Source organism: Culex quinquefasciatus, chromosome 1 (genome assembly GCF_015732765.1).
Source record: "Culex quinquefasciatus strain JHB chromosome 1, VPISU_Cqui_1.0_pri_paternal, whole genome shotgun sequence".
NCBI classification, from domain to species: domain Eukaryota; kingdom Metazoa; phylum Arthropoda; class Insecta; order Diptera; family Culicidae; genus Culex; species Culex quinquefasciatus.
In genome coordinates, this window is record NC_051861.1 from 72,739,716 (window position 1) to 72,761,184 (window position 21,469).

Consider the following 21,469-nt stretch of genomic DNA (forward strand, 5'->3'; position numbering starts at 1 on the left):
TACTTTTCTGTACCAAAAATAACAGAATCGAATAGCAACCCTTTTCAAAATCAATGCTAAAAAGTTCTACTTTTCAGCACTCAAATGGGTGCTGAAAAGTTGAACTTTTCAGCACTTGTTTCGAAAAGTAACACTTTTCAACATTTTTTTTATTTAAACGATTTATTGACAAAATACATGAAAATTTGACATAAAATTTCACTCAGTGTGTGTTTTTTGGAATTGCAAAAAATGTTGTATGGAACTCGTTGCAAAACTTGATTTTTTCAGCACTCTTCGTATTTATCCAACTCGGTGAACCTCGTTGGATAAATGTACGACTCGTGCTGAAAAAATCCTCTTTTTGCAACTTGTTGCATAAACTACTATTGAGAAATTTTTATAATGTGCACCGTTTTCAAGTTATAGCCATTTTTAGGTAAACTTTTTGAAAATAGTCGCAGTTTTCCATTTTTTTGAATTAGTGCACATGTTTGCCCACTTCTGAAAAAAATTTTTTTGAAAGGCTGAGAAAATATCTATATATTTTGATTTTTTGAATTTTGTTGATACGACCTTTAGTTGCTGAGATATTGCCATGCAAAGGTTTAAAAAGCAGGAAAATTGATGTTTTCTAAGTCTCACCCAAACAACCCACCATTTTCTAACGTCGATATCTCAGCAACTAAATGTTAGTCTTGATTTAAATATTTTTTTTTCGAAAAGATCGGAAAATTTCACGAATGTTTCATATTTTAACATTGAAAGTCGGACCATTAGTTGCTGAGATATCGACATTAGAAAATGGTGGGTTAATCCGGCGTTTGAGCTGGAATGACCCAAACTTAATTAACCAGTCTGGCATACAATACTTGTCTATCACTTGCACACAAATAATCAAAAGAACAATAAACCTCGCTAATATTAATAATAGTGAGAGAAGGAAATAATCCATTTCTTTCCTCCCTCTCAAGCGCACACTCGTGTTCATTGGTAGTGAGTTTTCTGGTTCGACGACGGTTTTTTCCTACGGCGCAGCAACTTCAGCAGCTCTCCTTGTTGTGTGCTTGTTGCCCAACCCAACTCTACATAGAGACCAAGCCGGCCGATCACGGAAGGGAGTCGACAAAAGTGAGAGTCTCATCACCTTCGCGCCGTAGTTTACCGTCAACTTTTGGGCTGTTTGGGCACACGCTGAACACCAGACTAGTCAGTAGAGCTAGAACCTCGCAGAACAAAGAGGCTCACAAGTGGAGACCTCTGCGTTACAAGTTCTGTTGCCAGAACCTTCGAAGAACACAACGTTCTAGTTTTGGTCGTGAGCCGCTGCCGTCGGACAAAGTTTAAGAATCATGAAGGCGATTGTTCTAGTAGTCGCATGCGCGGTTGCTGTTGCACGTAAGTTTCATCACAGACAAGAAGACGCTAAAGTTCTAACAGTTTTGGGAGAATCTAAAGTCCGCTAATTACAGTTATTAATCTGTTTATCTGTGATTTCATGTTTATTTCCCTTATAAAGAGTGCACCTCGGTGAACCAGTTTAACTCTTACTTTCAACGGGCTTGTTTCTGTCACGTTGCGGGTTGCGTGACTTGCCCTGAAGAAACGGGTTCCACCGTAGGCCCTCCCCCCAAAAAAGGAGGTCATTTGTGAATGCATAATAGTGAGACACGACACAAACCACTGGGGTGGTGAATTGTGTCAACCCCAAGCGAAACTAAAGTGAAGGCTTCTTATGTGCTGCTTGAAAGTGAGAGTTACCGCCACACTGATGGCAATAAAAAGCTATAAAAGAAGGTGACGATCGTTGAGTCGGACCTCACTTGACCGCTCGCAGTCCACCAAGAATGTTGGTTTCATATCGTGTGTGTAAAGTTCGGTGCTAGTTATTTTTTCAAAGTGCAATTAGTGCGGGTTCGTCGCTTGTGAGACTCAGAGTAAGTCGTTTGTTCCAACGCCTCGTGTTTAGGTTTGAGCGAGCCACGAATAAGGCTTAACTTTGTGGCTTTGCACGCCACGACGGCGAAGGCAAATCGATCCAAGTCGAAAGGTTAACCAGTTTGTCAAGCCGTCGTGTCAGAAGGCGAAAAGCCTTGTAACAGTTTCTGGCGCTTTGTGCTTCGCTCTGCAAAATGTGAAACTGGTTTTGAAATTCAAATCGTGCCTCAGATCATGTTTTGCAACCGCCTGATGTGGATGCTGCATCTGTGAAGATTTCGGTGCTGAGACCGGCCCTATTTCGAGATATGTTAATTGAGGCACATTTTCATAATCGCTCACCTTCGCATTTCCCCACATCGATCCATGGTCGTCTTGAAAGTTATGCAATGCAACCTACATTTCATAGTGCTATGACATTTTACCAATTTGCTTATGGTATGGCTTTTCTTTGCTCTCCCCCCAGATGCACAGTTCAAATGCCCCAAGAGTCGAGGTCAGTTCGAGGATCCCATCCAGTGCGACAAATACTACGAGTGCGATGAGGGTGTGGCCACGGAAAAAATATGCCCTGATGGTCTCGTGTTCGATCCTACGATCAAGCTGGTAAACAAGTGCGACCAACCCTTCAACGTTGACTGTGGAGACCGTTTGGAACTTCGTAAGTACTTTTGCAAACATTCTGAAATCTTGGCGCCATCTTAATACCAAATTCACCATTACAGAGGAACCTCAGGGAACCTCGGAGTTCTGTCCCCGCAAGAATGGATTCTTCTCCCATCCGGATCCCGCGATCTGCAACATTTTCTACAGCTGCATCAACGGCGAAGAGCTGGAGATGAACTGCATGGGAGGGCTGCACTTCGACGAAAAGACCGGAAACTGCGCCTGGGCCGATATTGCCGGTCGCGTTGGATGCGGTAGCAACAGCAACAGTAAGTACCCATAGTCCAGAAACCCATGACTCTAACCGGAACACACCACCATCCTACACAGAGAAACTGAGCGACGGCTTCATGTGCCCCAAGGAGACCCGCACGGACAAGAACGGTCAGATCATCACCCATCCCAACTACCCGCACCCGAGCGACTGCTCCCGGTTCTACTACTGCCTGAATGGCATTGAACCACGCGCCGGACAGTGCGATTCTGGCCTCGTCTACAACGAGGACGTCCAACGCTGTGACACCCCGGACAATGTTCCGGAATGGTAAGGATTCTTGCTTTTAAGTTTAGGCGTCATCCATAAAGTATGTCACGCTCTTGGGGGAGAGGGGGGGTCTGAGCAAGTGTGACATCGCATGTTATAAGTATAGGAAAAGCGTTACAAAGGGGGGGGGGGTAAATTTTGGCCGATTTTAGCGTGACGTACTTTATTGATGAAGCCATTATAGAAATCGTCATTTTAACATGGCGGACACCGGTATTAGGTAAAACTTTAATACAGTCGCCATGATGGTTTGTTCCAGTTCCAATTGAAAATGTCCCTTTATACCTAGCTTATAGGAACAAAACATACACCACCTTCAATTCTAAAAAATGTCTGTCAGACAACAGACGTTTTACTGTAAATACGTAGTAGCTAACGTTCGCGATTTACAATTTCAATGTTGAAATCAATATTGATGGACATTTAACTGCATAAGGTCAATAAAACTTAAACTCTGAATAGCAAAATTTCGAAATTAGGCTCGTAAAGTATCCCCTTTTCATATGTAAATTTCATATTCGTTTGAGCCGCTCTAGTGTCTTAAAACTCATAACGCTTGGTGTTTCTCACTATCCACAAAACACCATGCGTTTCCGTTGTCATCGAAACATATTACTCAACAACGTTTCTATCTTATCTCTTTACAGCAAAGACTGGTACAAGGACGATGACGAAAAGAGGACTCACTAAACAAGTGAGAGAGTTGTAACTGCCATGTGTGAGTGCGAGTGCGATGCGATGAGTGCGCAATGAATGGTGACACCTACACCGATAGGACTGTCCACAGATGAGACTAAACAAACAACAACAAATTTGCCTTCTGAGACAAATACTCAGCTTAAAACGATAACGTATCGATTTGTGATTTCAAGCGTAAACATTTTAAATCTCCTAGAACTAAACCGTACCTTGTACACGTAGAGAACAAAAAATCTATTAACAATCAAATCTTTCAAAAAAAATCTTAACCTCTACTCTTTCCTTTCCCGATTGACTAACCCCCTTTACAACATCACCTTGGTGAGATCATTTCACAAACTCCAACAACAACAAAAAAAGAAAACAAAATGCATGCTACAATCCTTCCTGAAAACGCCTTCTTCACCTGTAGCAACTCATTTTCTGTAACGATCATCTGATTCTTTTCCACCTGCAGCTGTTTGTTTCCACCCTTGCGTACACCTTTCTCGCATGCCTACTTTGAAATCATCTATGATTTCTCTGTTCTATGATAATCTTTTCAACATCTTACGATAAATTCTTAATCATCAAATAATTTAGAACTTGGTTCAGTACTTCACAAACAATTTCTTATTGTGTTTTCTTAACATCAATGCTTTTTTTTAACAATTTCAGCGATTTTTCAGCTGTTTTATTTTGATTCAAATTGTGTTTTTCTTCTATTCGTTTCCTTTTAAAATAAGTTTTTTTTTCTTTTGTTTTTCTATCTACTCTATTCACAAAAACCACTTATACTATTTTTTAACTTTAGTGTACCCATCTCAATCTTTTGAATATTTGTTCTATGTGAAATCCATCTTATAATAATTCTTCTAATTTTAACTCTATTACTTAGATCGCTTTTTTCTATTATCAATCCAATTTCATCGTACACATTTTTGAAATTTTCCTGGTATTATTCTATTATTTCTATCATTTCTCTAGTACTTTTTTCTTGTTCAACCCTCTTTTTTGTTTCTACTGTATCACTTTGCTATTTTCTTCGACACATAGACTTTACACTGTTATCTTTCTATTTTGACCTTGTCCTTTATATTTTCATCTCTTACATGTTATGTTTTAACAACTAAACAAAGATTCTAATTTTCTGTTTCTCTTTAGTCTTAGATTCTATTTCTTCTTAGTCTTTCCTGTTTGTTTGATTTTCTAACTGTTCTATTTTAAACTTCAACTTTATACTTATACTCTTGTTTCCGATCTCTTCTTTAAGTTTAATTGCACCATATAGAGTTTTACTCAAATTTCCTTTTCTTTTCTTTTCTTCTTCGCTCTCAATTTTTTGCTGTAAACTAAAACTTCAACTTTACTTTATCTAATAACTGTTCCTTCTTTCACTTTTCTACTTCATCTTTATGTATTTTACTTTTCTTTTGTAATTTTCACTTTTACCTTTGAATTTTAAGTAAGCCTGAGTTTAGTTCTTATCCTTTGCCACCGTTTATCTACTTTATTTAAATCTCTTTCTTTTTTTCTTTTCTGCATCACAATTTGTTTCAATGTAACTACTATAAACTACATCTTTAATTAGTCTAATTACTGTAACTTCTTTCACTTTTCTACGATATCTTTATTCTTTCCCTACCAAATTTATCAATTGTACTTGTTTTCCCAAATATAAAACTGGAGTTCACTTATATACCTTAGCCTTTTTTATGTGTTCTATTGAAATGACTTTCTCTTTTCATTTCTTTATCACTATTTTTTTTAACCTCTGTAAACTACCAACCACATCTTTACTTTATCTTATTACTGTTCCACCATTCACTTTTCTGTTGGTTTTTTATTCTTTACCTTGAACTTTACTTCTTCTTCTCTCTCTCTCTCTCTCTCTCTCTCTCTCTCTCTCTCTCTCTCTCTCTCTAACTCTCTCTTTCTCTATTTAATCTATTGAAATATTCTGTTTAACTATCCTTGCCCGAATTACTTTATAACTTTTTCTTATCGATCCCTCTACATCGTTGAATTATTCTGTTTAGCTATCCTTGCCTGAATTACTTTATAACTTTTTCTTATCTACTATCCATCACCCCACTTCATAACTATGTTCTTACATCTTTTTCTGCTATCAACTCTTGTTTACTGTTCGTTTGCCTTTTAAATATCTTCTCTTTTTTTCTATTCCATAACTTCTTCTCTTAAAATGAAATTCCTATTCCTGAAACGCTTTTTTTACATTCTTCACATGTTTTCTTCTCCATTCTTTAAATTTTACTAGTTCTTTCTTTTATTGTGATCCCTATCAAACATAATTCCTTTTCCAATTTAAAAAAACATGTACACAAGTGACAGTCCTTTCTTTCATACTTTTTCATATGAATGCTGCCTCCCGTTTTATTCTTCATTTTTGCTATTTGTTTCTATTTCTTTTCTTTTTTCAACATCAACCTTACTCTAGCGTTACCTATTCTTTAGTCCTTTTTTCTTTTTGGTCGTCTTTTCTTTCGTATGCAATTTAAATTTACACTTTTTCCCATTTCTCCTCTTTTACCTTCTCCAAATGTCACTATCTTTTTCTATTGATTCTGATATAATCAAAACTATTGATTTTCTAATAAAATAACCGTCAATATACCAGTGACTATACCTCCTCCTAAACTTTTTTTTTTCCACTACAACTACCTTCCATTTGTTTATCCATCTAGAGTTTGTTCTATTCTATCTGTTTTTCGACTTTTGTCATTACTTACTTTATCTTTAATATTACTCCTTCACTATCTTGGCTTCTATCTTTTTCGTCTTCGTCTGATCCTTCTTTTACATATCTCGCTTTTCGATGGAACATTCAATCAAAAGCACATTTTTTTTGCAAATATGTTTTATCTATTCTCTTTATGCTTTATACTACGTATTTTAGAATTATACTCGTGGTAATCCTTCAGCACACCTAACTTTATGTGGCTTCTATCTCAACTGTGATCTCATTTGATAAACGCCATCATCTTTTCATCATTTCCTATCGACTGTGATATCCTTAAAAGCTTAGCTATCTAAGCAAGTGCGATCTGATGCGTTTTACAGTTTATGTCGACATTCCAAAACGAGAATAAAAGAGACTCTGCCATAACCTGCTGAACTTATGTATCTACTGTATCACAATTCCTTAATTAAGTAATTAATAACAAAGTAAATTATTGCTTTACACTTGGATCAAAATGTCACCTTCATAAGCAGTTCATAAAAATCCAGTGTATGGATTTAACTACCGTCACTTGTCAGGAGAACCATAACTAGCAGGGATACTGCTGCCAATATCCTTAATATAGGGAGAGTGGGAGACTTGATCCCCTTTTTGTAACGCACATAACTCTCTTAAATTCTTACAAAAATCTAGCGATTGTTCACGCTCCATACAAAAAATATTTGTTTTGTATGGAAAATGTTGAGATTTCAAAAAAGTGTCCACGTGGTTTATGGATGGTCCCGTATGTAAAATATTAAAAAGCCATGAACATGTTTACAAAAGCATGAAATTTGGGTTTACAAAATAATGAAAAATGGTTCAAACTGCAGACAATCATCTACAACTATACTAAAGAAAACCATGTACGAAATGTCAAATCAATAAATTAAGCTTGAGGCTGATTCAAGTAACTGTAAAAATGCAGGGATTAAGTCTCCCTGATTGCACTTCTTAAACCAATTGGTTATAAAACTAGTATGACGATTAATTTAACTTTAAATGCGTGTGGGTTTTTTAGTTGATAAGTAAATCAAACAACTCATGTATAAACAATATATTTTTGAGTAAATTTTAAGTGTTTTCTAAACATATCTAATCAAAGGAAAAAGATCTCTTGGAGATTTTTTGCAGAGCTTTTTAGAAAAAAATGTGTGTAACTAAATCCGAACATTTTTTTCTGTGTTCTTCCACAATGAGTTTGAGTCAATTTCACACAACTTTCTAGAACAAAGCAACGAGATACAGGCTAGGGATCAAGTCTCCCCCTTCCCCTCTTACTTCAAAATAATGTGAATGGAAGGAAGTATTTTTTTATGGTTAAAAATAAGTGAACTAGATAGAAGGACTGCAAAAGTGTACAGATATTTAAAGATTATATACCTTGATTATAAACACTCCATTATAAACACACTGCATCTGCAGCGCATTTTAGTCCCGGAAGTTACCATTACACAATTATCATTTAATGCCTGTAGTTTCAGTGATGACAAATTTGGTTGCGAATTAACGGCAAGAGAAATATTTTCCACAATAAGTATGAGCAATTGGTTTTTCTCCAAAGTTTGTATGGAGAATCAGTGATGTTCGCTACTCCCACATATTGCATGTAATGTTTGGATTGTACACAACAGCGACGAACCGCCCCTAATTCTCCAGACAAACTTTGGAGAAAATCCATGGACATTCGGCCCTGACTAAATATTTTTGAAAATGCGAAGTGAACGTGTTTCTGGGGACCCCAAACTTCATGCTTCCTCTCGAGTTAAGCCTGCGCAGTAATTTTTGTCAATTTTTGTAGGTCAATGTTATTATTCGAATGATATTTTTATTCGAAATGAGTTTTATTCGAAAAAGTGGAAAATTTCACATAAATTTCATAAAATCCATTGTTAATACTGAAAATTGAACCAATATTTGCTGAGGAATCGTTAGTTGAAAAATTAAGGCTGATTGAAAAAAAAACACTAACAACTTCAATTTTCTCAATTTTAATTCTATGCATTTCAAAGTGAAAAACACAGATAGAAAGGTATGGTCTTTGAAGTTGTTTGATGAAAAATTCCTTATTCGTAACATGACGACAGACGAAGACAGTCCAATTTGCGATTTCTTTTGTCGAATTTGTCGATTTAATTCATAATTTTGTGTAAAATTTAATCGTACTAGAACTAACATTCAACCATGAATTTTCAGGAAATAAAACTCCAGCGAAGGGTTGGCTTCTGAATTCGTTTTTTCTCAGCACTGACGCTGAATTTGTCGATTGAACCAGAAACGTCGGCATCTAGCTGCGGTACGATTCGCGTTCCGGAACACACAACACGATCAAGATCATCAAGGTCGAGTCGGTGGAGGCCTCCAAGAACTGCCATCAAGCAGTTCCACGGCTCCAAGAAACGGTTCCCGGTGATGCAGCGCTACCACCACAAGCGTTACCGGAATCTGCTACCAGTAAACTGCCGTCGACGCCGAACGTGTAGGGGAGAGTGGGGAGACTTGATCCCCGGAGACACTTGATCCCAAGCCTGTATCTCGTCAGCATGTGGGTAAAACAATTAGCTTTGTTCTAGAAAGTTGTGCGAAATTGAGTAAAACTCATTGTAGAAAACAAAGAAAAAAAATTTGATTGAGTTACACACATTTTTCTAAAAAGTGCTGCAAAAAACTTACACGAGATCTTTTTTCTTTGTTTTTATAAGTGTAGAAAACACTCAAAAATTATTCCAAAAAAAAAAATGATACATGAATTGTTTGATAAACATATCAACTCCAAAACCCTTACGCATTTTACGTTAAATTTATCGTCATACTATTTTTACAATCAATTGTTTAAAAAAGTGTGATTAGGGAGACTTGATCCCTGCATTTTTACAGTCACTGGAATCAGCCTAAAGATTAAATAATTAGGCTCGGGTTTCTTACATAGTTTCCTTTAGTATAGTTATTCATAACTAACTGCAGTTTGAACCATTTTTCAAAAGTTTTGTAAACAAAATTACCAGCTTTTGTAAACATGCCCAATTTTTGACTAAAAAAGAAAACTTTAAGTTTTTAAATATTTTGCATGCTAAACTTGTTATATTTTGAACACAAACGTACATGTTTAATGTAAAATTGCTGTAACTTATAGAAAATTCAAAGTTTGGATGAATATGTTTGCTTAAGATTTCCTCAAAAAGTTGAAAGGGGGATCAAATTATCCCCAACATTTTGAAAATGCCGGTTTAAAACATTTTTAAAACGCTTGGCATGATTCGAAGAGTTTTTCTGATGAAATACCCTTATCAGCCAAACATAGTTGAATGTTTAAGCTTTCAATTCATGCAAAGTTCATAGTTTTGTGAGAAATTGACAGAGTTATCTGCGATACAAAAAAGGGGATCAAGTCTTCCCACTCTCCCGTACTGTTGATTCCACTTTTGTTTAGGAGCAATTCTCTACGAAATCGGTATTTTTTCTTCAATTTTAATTTTTGTATTTTTTAATCCGGCTGAAACTTTTTTGGTGCCTTCGGTATGCCCAAAGAAGCCATTTTGCATCATTAGTTTGTCCATATAATTTTCCATACAAATTCGGCAGCTGTCCATACAAAAATGATGTATGAAAATTCAAAAATCTGTATCTTTTGAAGGAATTTTTGATCGATTTGGTGTCTTCGGCAAAGTTGTAGGTATGGATACGGACTACACTGGAAAAATAATACACGGTAAAAAAATTTGGTGATTTTTTTTTAACTTTTATCACTAAAACTTGATTTACAAAAAACACTATTTTTAATTTTTTTATTTTTGATATGTTTTAGAAGACATAAAATGCCAACTTTTCAGAAATTTCCAGGTTGTGCAAAAATCACTGACCGAGTTATGAATTTTTAATCAATACTGATTTTTCAAAAATCGAAATTTTGGTCGTAAAATTTTCAACTTCATTTTCGATGTAAAATCAAATTTGCAATCAAAAGTACTTTACTGAAATTTTGATAAAGTGCACCGTTTTCAAGTTATAGCCATATTTAAGTGACTTTTTTGAAAATAGTCGCAGTTTTTCATTTTTTTAAATTAGTGCACATGTTTGCCCAGTTTTGAAAAAAATATTTTTGAAAAGCTGAGAAAATTCTCTATATTTTGCTTATTCGGACTATGTTGATACGACCTTTAGTTGCTGAGATATTGCAATGCAAAGGTTTAAAACAGGAAAATTGATGTTTTCTAAGTTTCACCCAAACAACCCACCATTTTCTATCGTCAATATCTCAGCAACTAATGGTCCGATTTTCAATGTTAATATATGAAACAATTGTGAAATTTTCCGATCTTTTCGAAAAAATATTTTGGAATTTTCAAATCAAGACAAACATTTTAAAAGGGCGTAATATTGAATGTTTGGCCTTTGTGAAATGTTAGTCTTGATTTGAAAATTCCAAAATATTTTTTCGAAGAGATCGGAAAATTTCACAAATGTTTCATATATTAACATTGAAAATCGGACCATTAGTTGCTGAGATATTGACGATAGAAAATGGTGGGTTGTTTGGGTGAAACTTAGAAAACATCAATTTTCCTGTTTTTAAACCTTTGCATTGCAATATCTCAGCAACTAAAGGTCGTATCAACAAAGTCCAAATAAGCAAAATATAGAGAATTTTCTCAGCTTTTCAAAAATATTTTTTCAAAACTGGGCAAACATGTGCACTAATTTAAAAATGAAAACTGCGACTATTTTCAAAAAGTCACTTAAATATGGCTATAACTTGAAAACGGTGCACTTTATCAAAATTTCAGTAAAGTACTTTTGATTGCAAATTTGATTTTACATCGAAAAATGAAGTTGAAAATTTTACGACCAAAATTTCGATTTTTGAAAAATCAGTATTGATTAAAAATTCATAACTCGGTCAGTGATTTTTGCACAACCTGAAATTTCTGAAAAGTTGGCATTTTATGCCTTCTAAAACATATCAAAAATAAAAAAATTAAAAATAGTGTTTTTGTAAATCAAGTTTTAGTGATAAAAGTTAAATAAAAAATCACCAAATTTTTTTACCGTGTATTATTTTTCCAGTGTAGTCCGTATCCATACCTACAACTTTGCCGAAGACACCAAATCGATCAAAAATTCCTTCAAAAGATACAGATTTTTGAATTTTCATACATCATTTTTGTATGGACAGCTGCCGAATTTGTATGGAAAATTATATGGACAAACTAATGATGCAAAATGGCTTCTTTGGGCATACCGAAGGCACCAAAAAAGTTTCAGTCGGATTAAAAAATACAAAAAAAATCGAATGACCGAAATCCTAGAGAACTGCTCTTAGGGAAAGTAATGAGTGAAACAAGGAGTGTAAAGTGTAAAAAAAATGATCGATGGTCCGGTTGTTTTGATTCGAATGATTTGTAATTGTTATTTATTTTCTGTATCAATAAAAATAATCGTATTTTTTTGTAATCAATCAAAAATCAAACGCAATTTATACTACAAAATCATTTGAAATTAATATGCACACCATTCAAAAGTCCAGTGAGCTTTCATGATAAACTCACGTGTTTTGCATTTAGATTTGCCGGTTCGCGCGGTGGATATTTTCAAGTGATTTTCACGTGACATTCACAGACTAAGTCGTATGGGGTAGATTCATGTGCAAAACATGTGATATTGCTATGTGCCTTTCTATCAGTGAACTAGATAACGTCATGATTCGAGTTCCCGGACGCTTCGAAACCCGGACACTTCATTTTGTTTTATCAATTATTTGGATATAAGTTCGCATTATGAATGTCAAAACTGTGTAATTTGATGAATTCCAACATCAACTTTCACTTAAAGTTTGTTTGAACGCTGTAGTTAATGCCAAAACAATTAAATACAATAAAATTAGAAGTTTACCAAAAATGCGAAACATTTCATTTGAAATATTTCAGTGGCGTTCGAAGCACCGGGAAGGCAAAGCAGAAATTTATGGTTTCGATTTTCTTAAATTCTAGCAAATTTTTATATAAACTATCGATTGTTTTAATGTTAACAGCTTATTTGAGACCTAAAGAATGCCATTCACTAACATTTCAGTCCAAATTTGTGCGATTCATAAGTAAAATCGAGTGTCCGGAATTCGAAGCAAAAGTGTCCGGATTTCGAATCAGCTTTTGTCAGTGTCCGGGATTCAAAGCACAACAAGTCATTTTAATTTTCAAATTCTGATGAAAAATTGTTAGAAAAGACATATTTTGCATGCATTCTCTTAAAACTGACTGTTAATACTACATCCTGATGATATTTCTTCATTTCCAACTTATTACATGATTTTTTGCCAGCTATAACAAAAATGATATGCTACTAAGTGTCCGGATTTCGAATCATGACGTTATAGTTCATTTTTCTAAGCCTATTTTACTGCATTTTCCTTATCACCAACCACAACATTGCTATGGATACAACATCGATCAGGACAGCTGCCAAAATTATATGGTTTTGTCCTGACAAATCAAGATCACAATTTGTATGTTTAATAATAAAACAAAATCATCTAAAATCCATAAATGATACATTTATGCATACAGAACCCATATTTACCTAATTGAACTAGTGATAGCCAATTCTTGACGTTTTGAAGATTTCAAATTCGAATGAATTCAATAAGCTGGACTCGAAACGGCGCATCGCGTCTGTTGATCTGAAGCTGAATGCTGAAATAGAAATGTGATAACAATTTGTGTATCAAAAGTTCGGTCATTTCGAATAATTTGGAGAAATCACTAAGTTTTTTCATCAAAAAGAATGCAAGGTTGTTCTAGATAACTCCATTAATTTGAGTTGAGCCATTACCTCACTCACTCAACGATGCACAGCCTAGTAATACGCAAAACAATTCGCGTAATCGAGAAACAATCAACGATCATCATATGTACATATATCGAGTGATCAGGCGCAACGTAAAAGCACTCATATGTTTATTTCACTCACTCGATCTCTGAGTCAATAATAACGAAGTGGTGGACGAACCAGTCTCCTCGGGATAGTTTGCATAATTATCCAACTGGTCACGCCGCGTCGGCTGAAAGTGGTCAAAAGACGACGATTTTCTGCATGTCAAACCGCTATAATATCTACAACAAACCGAAAGACATGCTTGCTTAATGAGAAAATAGAAGTAAAAAATGACACCTTCACGATCTAGAAACTGCCCACCAGGCATGTATGTGAACTATCGCTCAATGGGACAGCAAAAAATGGGGTGGGCAGCGTTGTGCGACCGTTGTCATCGTAAAAATATTCGTTTCGCTGGGTTTTTTGGCAGCAGGTATAATGATTAATAATAACTGTAAGGGAGAATGGCTTACTTTGAGGTGCTTTTGCTTTATGCAATTAAATTATGTTTTTGCATCACATTTTGGTTCAAAATGACAGCAATGGCTGCCGATTTGGAACCACTCGAGCAGATCCCGCTCCTGGCGACGCCAAAGCAGGAAAATCCACGTCCGTGAATGCTGGTGGTGTCTTACGGCGATTTGGTTGGTGCCTCGTCGTCGCTTGCTGCCGATTTTTTACAAACTCAGCCCGTTTTGGACAGCTTCGATTCTTGGTCGAATGGTCGCCGCCGCAATTGAAGCATTTGGCTTCGATGTGCTCGTTGATTGTTTCGCAAGCTTAAGTGTTGTGCTCACCTCCGCCGGTTGCACAACGACCCTGATCAAACAGTTCCTTCCACCATGTCCAAACTGCAAGCAGTTCGAACATTGTGTCACGTCACGGTGCACTGGACGATAACGCTCCCAAGTCACGATGATGTTGAAAACTGCCCGAACTGCCTTCAGCTCAGACGGCGTTGTCGATCCTTTCTCGAAATGAACCAGGTACAGTTGATCACGATTCTTGATGTCCTTGTTGTGTCTCGTCATCTTGAAGACTTCGATCACGTTCAACTTAAGAGATTTGAGCTCTTCTTTCAGCACATTCACATCCATGTCGTACAGGCCTCGGAGGACCTGTTTCATGGGTCGTTTACCTGGATCGTCATGGCTGTAGTATTCAATCTTTGTGTTGTTCAAGAAATCCCGAACGTAGTTGTAATCCTTTCTGGTAGGTTAGCAGAATTTTGAGTCTATCAGCACACAAGCGAATGGAAGCTCGTAAAGCACCAGATTTGATAAACCCGGTCAGCAAATTTCGCACCGAGTCCGATGACGTTGAATTTGAAATCAATATGCAAGTATTGACGTAGGAAGAGACGAGTATGCTTTTTTTCATTTTCTCACTCTAAATCTAGTTGGGTTTGTCTTCATTTAATTTTATTTTTTTAACACGCCCTGAGCAAACAATCCAGAGGTCGCTGATTTGTATCTCGTGGCGAAAGGAATAACTATAAAAATGGGTATCAAGTGCCTCTAGCACTTGCTCAGGTTAGCAGAAAAGAAAGGTACTAGCCATTGGTACTAGTGTTCTGTAAAACAGTTAAGTGACGTAAGTGCCAACTTCATGCGTACATCCAGTTTCTTCAGTGTCGAGTTAACGTAGGAATAAGTAGTATCGCCTTTCTTCAGAGTTCGGTGAATTTTGCTCAGAATGTAACAAAATCTATCTACTGATAGAATATATTTTGTAAGGATTGTATTTTGAAAATAACACGCAAAAACATGTCGCCTTTATGTATGGGTTTGGAAAAAAAACTTCTATTGGTGTAAATCCTAATCTTTTTGAAGTGACAGACGAGTCACGAGCAAAGAATCTGTAAAATATTATACGAATCGATTGAGAAAATTTTCTGAAATTCTTGAGCTAGAAAAATGAACGTCGTTGGCAATTTGTCCAAACAAGTTGCTACTAGCCCTACTGGTTGTTCTACTATAGCTATATAGCCCATGCGCAGTGGACTCTGTGGTGGCGCGCGGTGCGGTTAATTGGTCAAATAGCGGCCAGTTGGGACAAGTGAGGGAGGTTCAACTGATCTTTCATTGCCTGCGGCTTGTACACAGCTACGCCACCGAAAGACCTAGATCTCACTCATATATGTACTCTAAAGCACAGCTGTGTCACAGCACAGCATCAACAAGACCCGCGTTTAGCCCGTATGGACCACGAGGTCGGTTGATCTCGTTGTCTCTCGTTGGCGATCACGACGCCATTCCATTCCAACAAGGAAGGGGCGTCCAAGCTAACAAAAAGAAAGAGACTCATCAATAGTGACCGCTAGTCTGGTAAAAACTTGTGTAGTGTTCGGTTCAAAGGCTGCCCCGAAAATTCTAGAAATTCTGAATTCGTGACACAAGTGTGTCTCTTGAGAAGTCGTTGAGTGGGAATCTTCGTCGAGTAAATTAGGATCAAAATGCGTGGACTCTTCCTGGTTGTTTTGCTGGTTTGCGGCTGCTGTAAGTACCGTTGAGCTGGATAACCTTGAAGCTTAAATGTGGGCTAGTTATGTAAATATGGTGCAATGAAAGTCTACAGCCGGTGACGATGAATCATGTTTTCCTTTTGTTCTCGAATGTTCCTATTCAAGATGGCGCAACCGATGAGGATTACTTTGAGTTTACCTGTCCAAAAGAGGATGGGCAGTTTGATGATCCATACCAGTGTGATAAGTACTATGAATGCAACGGAGGACGTGTGACAGAAAAACTCTGCCCAGATGGACTGGTATTCGACCCAACCAGTAAATTAGCGAACAAATGTGATCAACCCTACAACGTGGACTGCAAGGATCGCACAGAACTTCGTGAGTCTAGAATCGTTCAATATTCTTTCGTACCCTTAACTGATCGAATGAACATTACAGAAAAAGCCAAACCAATCGGAGTTTGTCCCCGGCAAAATGGATTCTTCCCACATCCTGATAACACAATCTGTAACGTGTTCTACAACTGTGTCAATGGTCGAGAAATCGAAATGAACTGTGTCGCTGGACTGCACTTTAGTCTGAAAACCGGCACATGCGTTTGGCCCGACATGGCAAACCGGGAAGACTGTGGAAGCAATGCCAACAGTATGTGCAAACAATACTCAAGCTAAACATTCAAATTAAACTCCCCCTCCCCTTCCAGAGAAACTTGAAGACGGCTTCCAGTGTCCGAAGGATTTCCAACAACGCGACAAAAATGGCCAAATCATCACCCACCCCAACTATCCTCACCCCGAGGACTGCTCCAAGTTCTACATTTGTCTCAACGGAGTCGAACCCAGAAAGGGAAACTGTGACTCCGGACTTGTATATAACGAAGACATCCAGCGGTGTGACGAGCCGGAGAATGTCCCCGGGTGGTAAGCAAGAGTTCCAACTCCCCAACAGAGTACAGATCGTGACAGTTTTGGATGGGTTCTCTAATTTGCTTCCACACGCTTACTAATTTCGCATGCAACTAAACTTTAACTAAATCTAATGCTTTTGTTTTTAACCCGCGACTAATCTGGCCAAACATTCACAAAGCTGCCACGGCCTGTGCTCTTGTGTGTCATCGATAATGATTCTGTTCCATTTCAGCGAGGATTGGTACGGTGAAGCCGAAAAAACGAAGAGGAAGTGAGCATGGTGTCTTCAATTTTGCGAAGGCTGGAGTACATTAGAGATAACAAAGTAGAACCGTAAGAACGCGCAGTGCCTACCGTTGAAAAAGTCAGTGTACCTTTAATTTTTATAGAGAGTTTATATTTACAAATGAATTATAATAATAACATTGTGGTAGGTTGTATGTTTCAACCGTACTGAAAGAAATTCCTAATCAATAGTCAAAGATTGCATCATAGTCATGGCCATTTTTGAAAAAAATTGAAAGTGAGAAAGTGGACCGTTTTCGGATGGCCAAGACGTCATTGTCCATGAACAGCATTTTATTTAACGCATCATTTTGTTTTACTTTTGATTCAGACTTATTTCAACTTATTATTTTTCAAGACGGCGTAAAAAGATAAAATTTTCACATCAACTTGTTTTTCTATTTGATTTTGATGCTTTGAATCAATCCCAAACATAAATTAAATAAAACTTGGATACAAGTTATAACGATAGCACTGATTTTAAATTGAAAAATCTATGCTTGCTACATATGAAATATGCCTTGAAATAATCAGTTTATCGTAAAAATCAATTTCAACTAGGTATATTTTTGGGTGTCAGTGCGTGGCCGAATGGTTACGCTGTCCGCTTTGTAAGCGGATGATTCTGGGTTCGATTCCCATCTGCTGCAACCTTCCATCGGATGAGGAAGTAAAATGTCGGTCCCGGCCTTGGTTGTTAGGCCGTTAAGTCATTCCAGGTGTAGGAGTCGTCTCCATGCCATAAGTACAAACAACACACCAGACCAAGCCTACTCCGGTGGAATCGCTGGCGGCGGTTGGACTCACAATCCAAAGGTCGTCAGTTCAAACACTGGGGTGGAAGGTTCCTTGGAGTAAAAGATGTTTGGGTGCTCTCCCCATTCAAGCCTTCGGACTCCTAGGTTCGAGCAGAAACTTGCAATAGAGACCACAAAAAAGACCCAGGGTCGTTAATGTGGATGGCTTGATTTTTGATATTTTAGGGTGCATTTTGAAAAAAAAAAAGATCTTGGAGTGACCTAAAAGCACGGACGACGTGCTGAAAGGTACATCACCAAGTATCTCACATGATTTGCAACAATGACTCTCAGGATTTTCGGGATCTTAATCAATAAGTTTAAGTACTATTCTGTAATCAAGTCTGTTTATATAACTTGACATCCAAATTGCAGAAAAATCATTTTTTTATAACAAAAACAATAAAACCATGTAAAAAAACATTACATAATCCACCCCTTATGTGGTTGATGTCATCCTCACATTGAGATATAGTCATATTTTCCAATGGTAGGGTTGTCAGGTCTTCAATCTTTTCGGCGCGTTGGAAAGATCTTTTAGTTACCCATCCAACGATGGGTCGCACGATGGATCCGGACAATATTTTCATCAACATATTTGAGATCCGGCCTTTGATAAGCGTTAAATTAAAGGAGCTATTACACTACAGCAAACAAACAAACAAACTCGCACTTTTTGACAGTTTGCCAGTTTGCCTGATTTGTTTGTTTGCCTGGATTTGTTTGTACAAACGCCAGCCTGCATACATTTTGCCTTGTTTGTGGGTTTGCCGCAAACAAGTTTGTGAGTTTGGCTAACTGTCAAACACGAAAAAGTGCGAGTTTGTTTGTTTGTTTGCCGTAGTGTAATAGCTCCTTAACACTAAAGTGCTGATAAATTTTGAGAGATTTGAAAGGTGTTTTACCTTTCTAATATTATATAACATGACGAGTCTTTCTACAAAAACCACCCTTTTTACAATCTTCCGGATTTTAATGAAAATCGTTTGTTAGCATAACTTTTGATGTACTCTACCTAACTTATTGATTTTCAATAGGAGCAATAGGAGTTGATTTTATAGCGTTTCATCAGTAAGGTGAGGAAGGCAAATACATGATGAAACTGGCCAATGACAGATTTTTCGGAAAAAAGTGTAAAGTGTTTGTCTTATGTGTAAATATTTCACATAGATAAAAAAACATTTAAAAAGAGGTAACATTCAACCATAGAATTTTTCAACTTTCCTAAATTAATCTCTTTTTACTGTGTGAGGCCGTTGCAAATATTTTTTTAAAGTTTATGTCGCCCCCCTTCAAAATTGATCTGAAAAATCAGGGGACAAAAACATATTTTCCCAAAAAAACTTCAAAATTTCCATGAAATTATATTAAGCATGATTGGGCTTGTTTAAGAATGTTTTGAATTTTTATGAAATTCCAATGTACAGCACCACAAAAAAATTATTTTTACCAGAAAATAAAATTTTCGGAAATACTTAGATATATTAGATATATTTGGAAACTAATGATGGTAAAACTACTGGACAGGTGTATAATGCATTTAAAAAAACATTTTTCATTAAAATGATAAAAAAATGATTTCTACTAGATACACGTCTGCCATAATAGTGGCTTCGGTTATGGACGCTCCCTTGCCAAGTTATTCATACATGTTTGATTCTGGGGTGTAAAAGTAAATTTTGACTAAAAATAACATTTTCGCTCATAGGCTGCCATTAACACAAAAACTAATATTTCTCCAAATTTCTTTCGTCATTTCACAGGGCATGAGTTGGGCTACAATGTCCTTTTATTAGGTTTGACCAAAATTAAGAATATAGGTACCCATAATCCAGGGCTGTCTCATTGTTCCCCACTCTTTTCGGCCCACGGGTAACAATGAGACACTTTGATTTTTCTTCATCAAACTTTTCAAAATGTATGGAAATTTTTCAAAACATGAATTGGAAGTGATTTTTGGCATATTTATTGAGTTTGAACTTCATTTAACCAAAAATATAATGTTATTTCGTAAAATATATGGATTTTACAAAATTTAAATACTTTTTAATTGAAGTATCATGTTGACATAATTGCTTGAAAATGTTCAAAGCAAGTCACCTGCAATGGAACAATATAAAAATATGATGTTTTACTAGAAAAGTATTGATTTTTGTAGAGTGTCTCATTGTTCCCCAGCTGTTTCATTGTTCCTGCCAAGTGCGTCTACAATGAGACAGTTGATTAACTCTGGCTATAGATATCGGATCGACCTCATATTTTGGTCAATGTCAGCTGCTACTCCGTTATTGACCAGGACCTCCAGAAGTTACATCCACAAGCCGTGGAATTTCTCGCTTCGCATCTTCTCAAAGGCCCCTATCATGCTGATCAATACCGGCGCCAGCCACGACCAGTGGCAGGGTCACGGGGAAGTGGATGGGAATGTTAGCTCGATACTTGTGTGGTATATGACACCGTATGACACCACAGTATTATAACAAAAACTGTTAAGGAATTATTTATATGTCGTCAGTTGTGTGCTATCTTGTGACAACGACCACTTAGTCCTTTTCGAGAAAATCGATTTTTAAAGTTTGTTGGTAAATAATTTCAAAACTATGAATGATAGAGCCAAACTATTTGAAGCAATCGGTTCGTATACTATTGCTTAACAAACGTTCCAAGTTTCAACTAATTTGGTGACACAAGTAAAAAGATACAGTAAATAATGTAAACAAAATTCTGAAAAGCACGTGTCACAAGTGTGTTTCGAAAGTAAAATTGTACTACATGTCACAAGTGTGCACAGAATTCCCATACAAACTAAAATAAGCTTAAAGCAATGGTTTAATCGACATAATCAGTATATTATTATAAACAAAAGGTTGCATTGCCTTTAGAAAGTATGTGTGTACATAAATTTGTGAAAAACAAAAAAATATTTCCACATTTTCCAACAACATGTATGACGTGCCACAAGTGTGCACAATCATTTTGATGGTAAATTGGTCTATGTCACAAGTGTGTATTGCGATATCCGGGAAACGGAAGCGAGTTTCCAAAATAGGGTACAAGCATCTTGTAGTGTTTGTTAAATATAGCAAAACGTCATCATTAACTTATCTTCGAACAAAATGGTCTATGTCACAAGATAGCACACAGCTGACGATGTGTAAATTTGAAATAAAAACATTCTACAAATTTCACTTTGCTATTAACGTCATGATTCGAATTCCCGGACGCTTCGAAACCCGGACACTTCAACTTGTTTTATCAATTGTTTGGATATAAGTTCACATTGTGAATGTCCAAACTGTGTTATTTGATGAATTCTAACATCAACTATAATTTACAGTTTGTTTGAACGCTGTAGTTAATGCCAAAACAATTAAATAAATTAAAATTATAAGTTTACCAAAAATGTGAAACATTTCAACGGAAATATTTCATAGGCGTCCGAAGCACCGGGAAGGCAAAGCAGAAATTTATGTTTTTGATTTTCTGAAATTCTAGCCATTTTTATATAAACTATCGATTGTTTTGATGTTAACAGCTTATTTGAGACCTAAAGAATGCCATTCACTAACATTTCAGTCCAAATTTGTGCGATTCATAAGC

At 36.5% G+C, this 21,469-nt stretch overlaps 2 protein-coding genes across 3 annotated transcripts; both read left to right on the forward strand.

Annotated features, from left to right (window-relative positions):
• The first annotated feature begins 1,089 nt into the window (after positions 1-1,089).
• Positions 1,090-4,448, forward strand: LOC6031440 (protein obstructor-E). The gene is made up of 5 exons (XM_001842193.2): positions 1,090-1,377; positions 2,384-2,578; positions 2,643-2,852; positions 2,914-3,127; positions 3,775-4,448. The coding sequence occupies exons 1-5, from the start codon at positions 1,332-1,334 to the stop codon at positions 3,815-3,817; spliced, it is 708 nt and encodes a 235-aa protein (XP_001842245.2). The 5' UTR covers positions 1,090-1,331; the 3' UTR covers positions 3,818-4,448.
• A 10,987-nt stretch (positions 4,449-15,435) lies between these two features.
• LOC6031441 (protein obstructor-E) lies at positions 15,436-17,220 on the forward strand. 2 transcript variants are annotated; one of them, XM_038249529.1, is made up of 5 exons: positions 15,436-15,910; positions 16,042-16,257; positions 16,318-16,524; positions 16,583-16,799; positions 17,040-17,220. In XM_038249529.1, the coding sequence occupies exons 1-5, from the start codon at positions 15,868-15,870 to the stop codon at positions 17,122-17,124; spliced, it is 768 nt and encodes a 255-aa protein (XP_038105457.1). In that variant the 5' UTR covers positions 15,436-15,867; the 3' UTR covers positions 17,125-17,220. The 2 variants fall into 2 exon arrangements, with proteins under 2 accessions (XP_038105457.1, XP_001842246.1); XM_001842194.2 differs by having other exon boundaries at positions 15,439-15,910; positions 17,020-17,220.
• The last annotated feature ends 4,249 nt before the right edge of the window (positions 17,221-21,469 follow it).

Coding starts and splice junctions, on each gene's coding strand:
- LOC6031440 (XM_001842193.2), top strand. CDS start 1,332: ATGAAGGCGATTGTTCTAGTAGTCGCATGCGCGGTTGCTGTTGCAC. Junction 1,378..2,383: donor ATGCGCGGTTGCTGTTGCAC/GTAAGTTTCATC, acceptor CTCTCCCCCCAG/ATGCACAGTTCAAATGCCCC. Junction 3,128..3,774: donor CCGGACAATGTTCCGGAATG/GTAAGGATTCTT, acceptor ATCTCTTTACAG/CAAAGACTGGTACAAGGACG.
- LOC6031441 (XM_038249529.1), top strand. CDS start 15,868: ATGCGTGGACTCTTCCTGGTTGTTTTGCTGGTTTGCGGCTGCT. Junction 15,911..16,041: donor TTTGCTGGTTTGCGGCTGCT/GTAAGTACCGTT, acceptor TTCCTATTCAAG/ATGGCGCAACCGATGAGGAT. Junction 16,800..17,039: donor CCGGAGAATGTCCCCGGGTG/GTAAGCAAGAGT, acceptor GGTACGGTGAAG/CCGAAAAAACGAAGAGGAAG.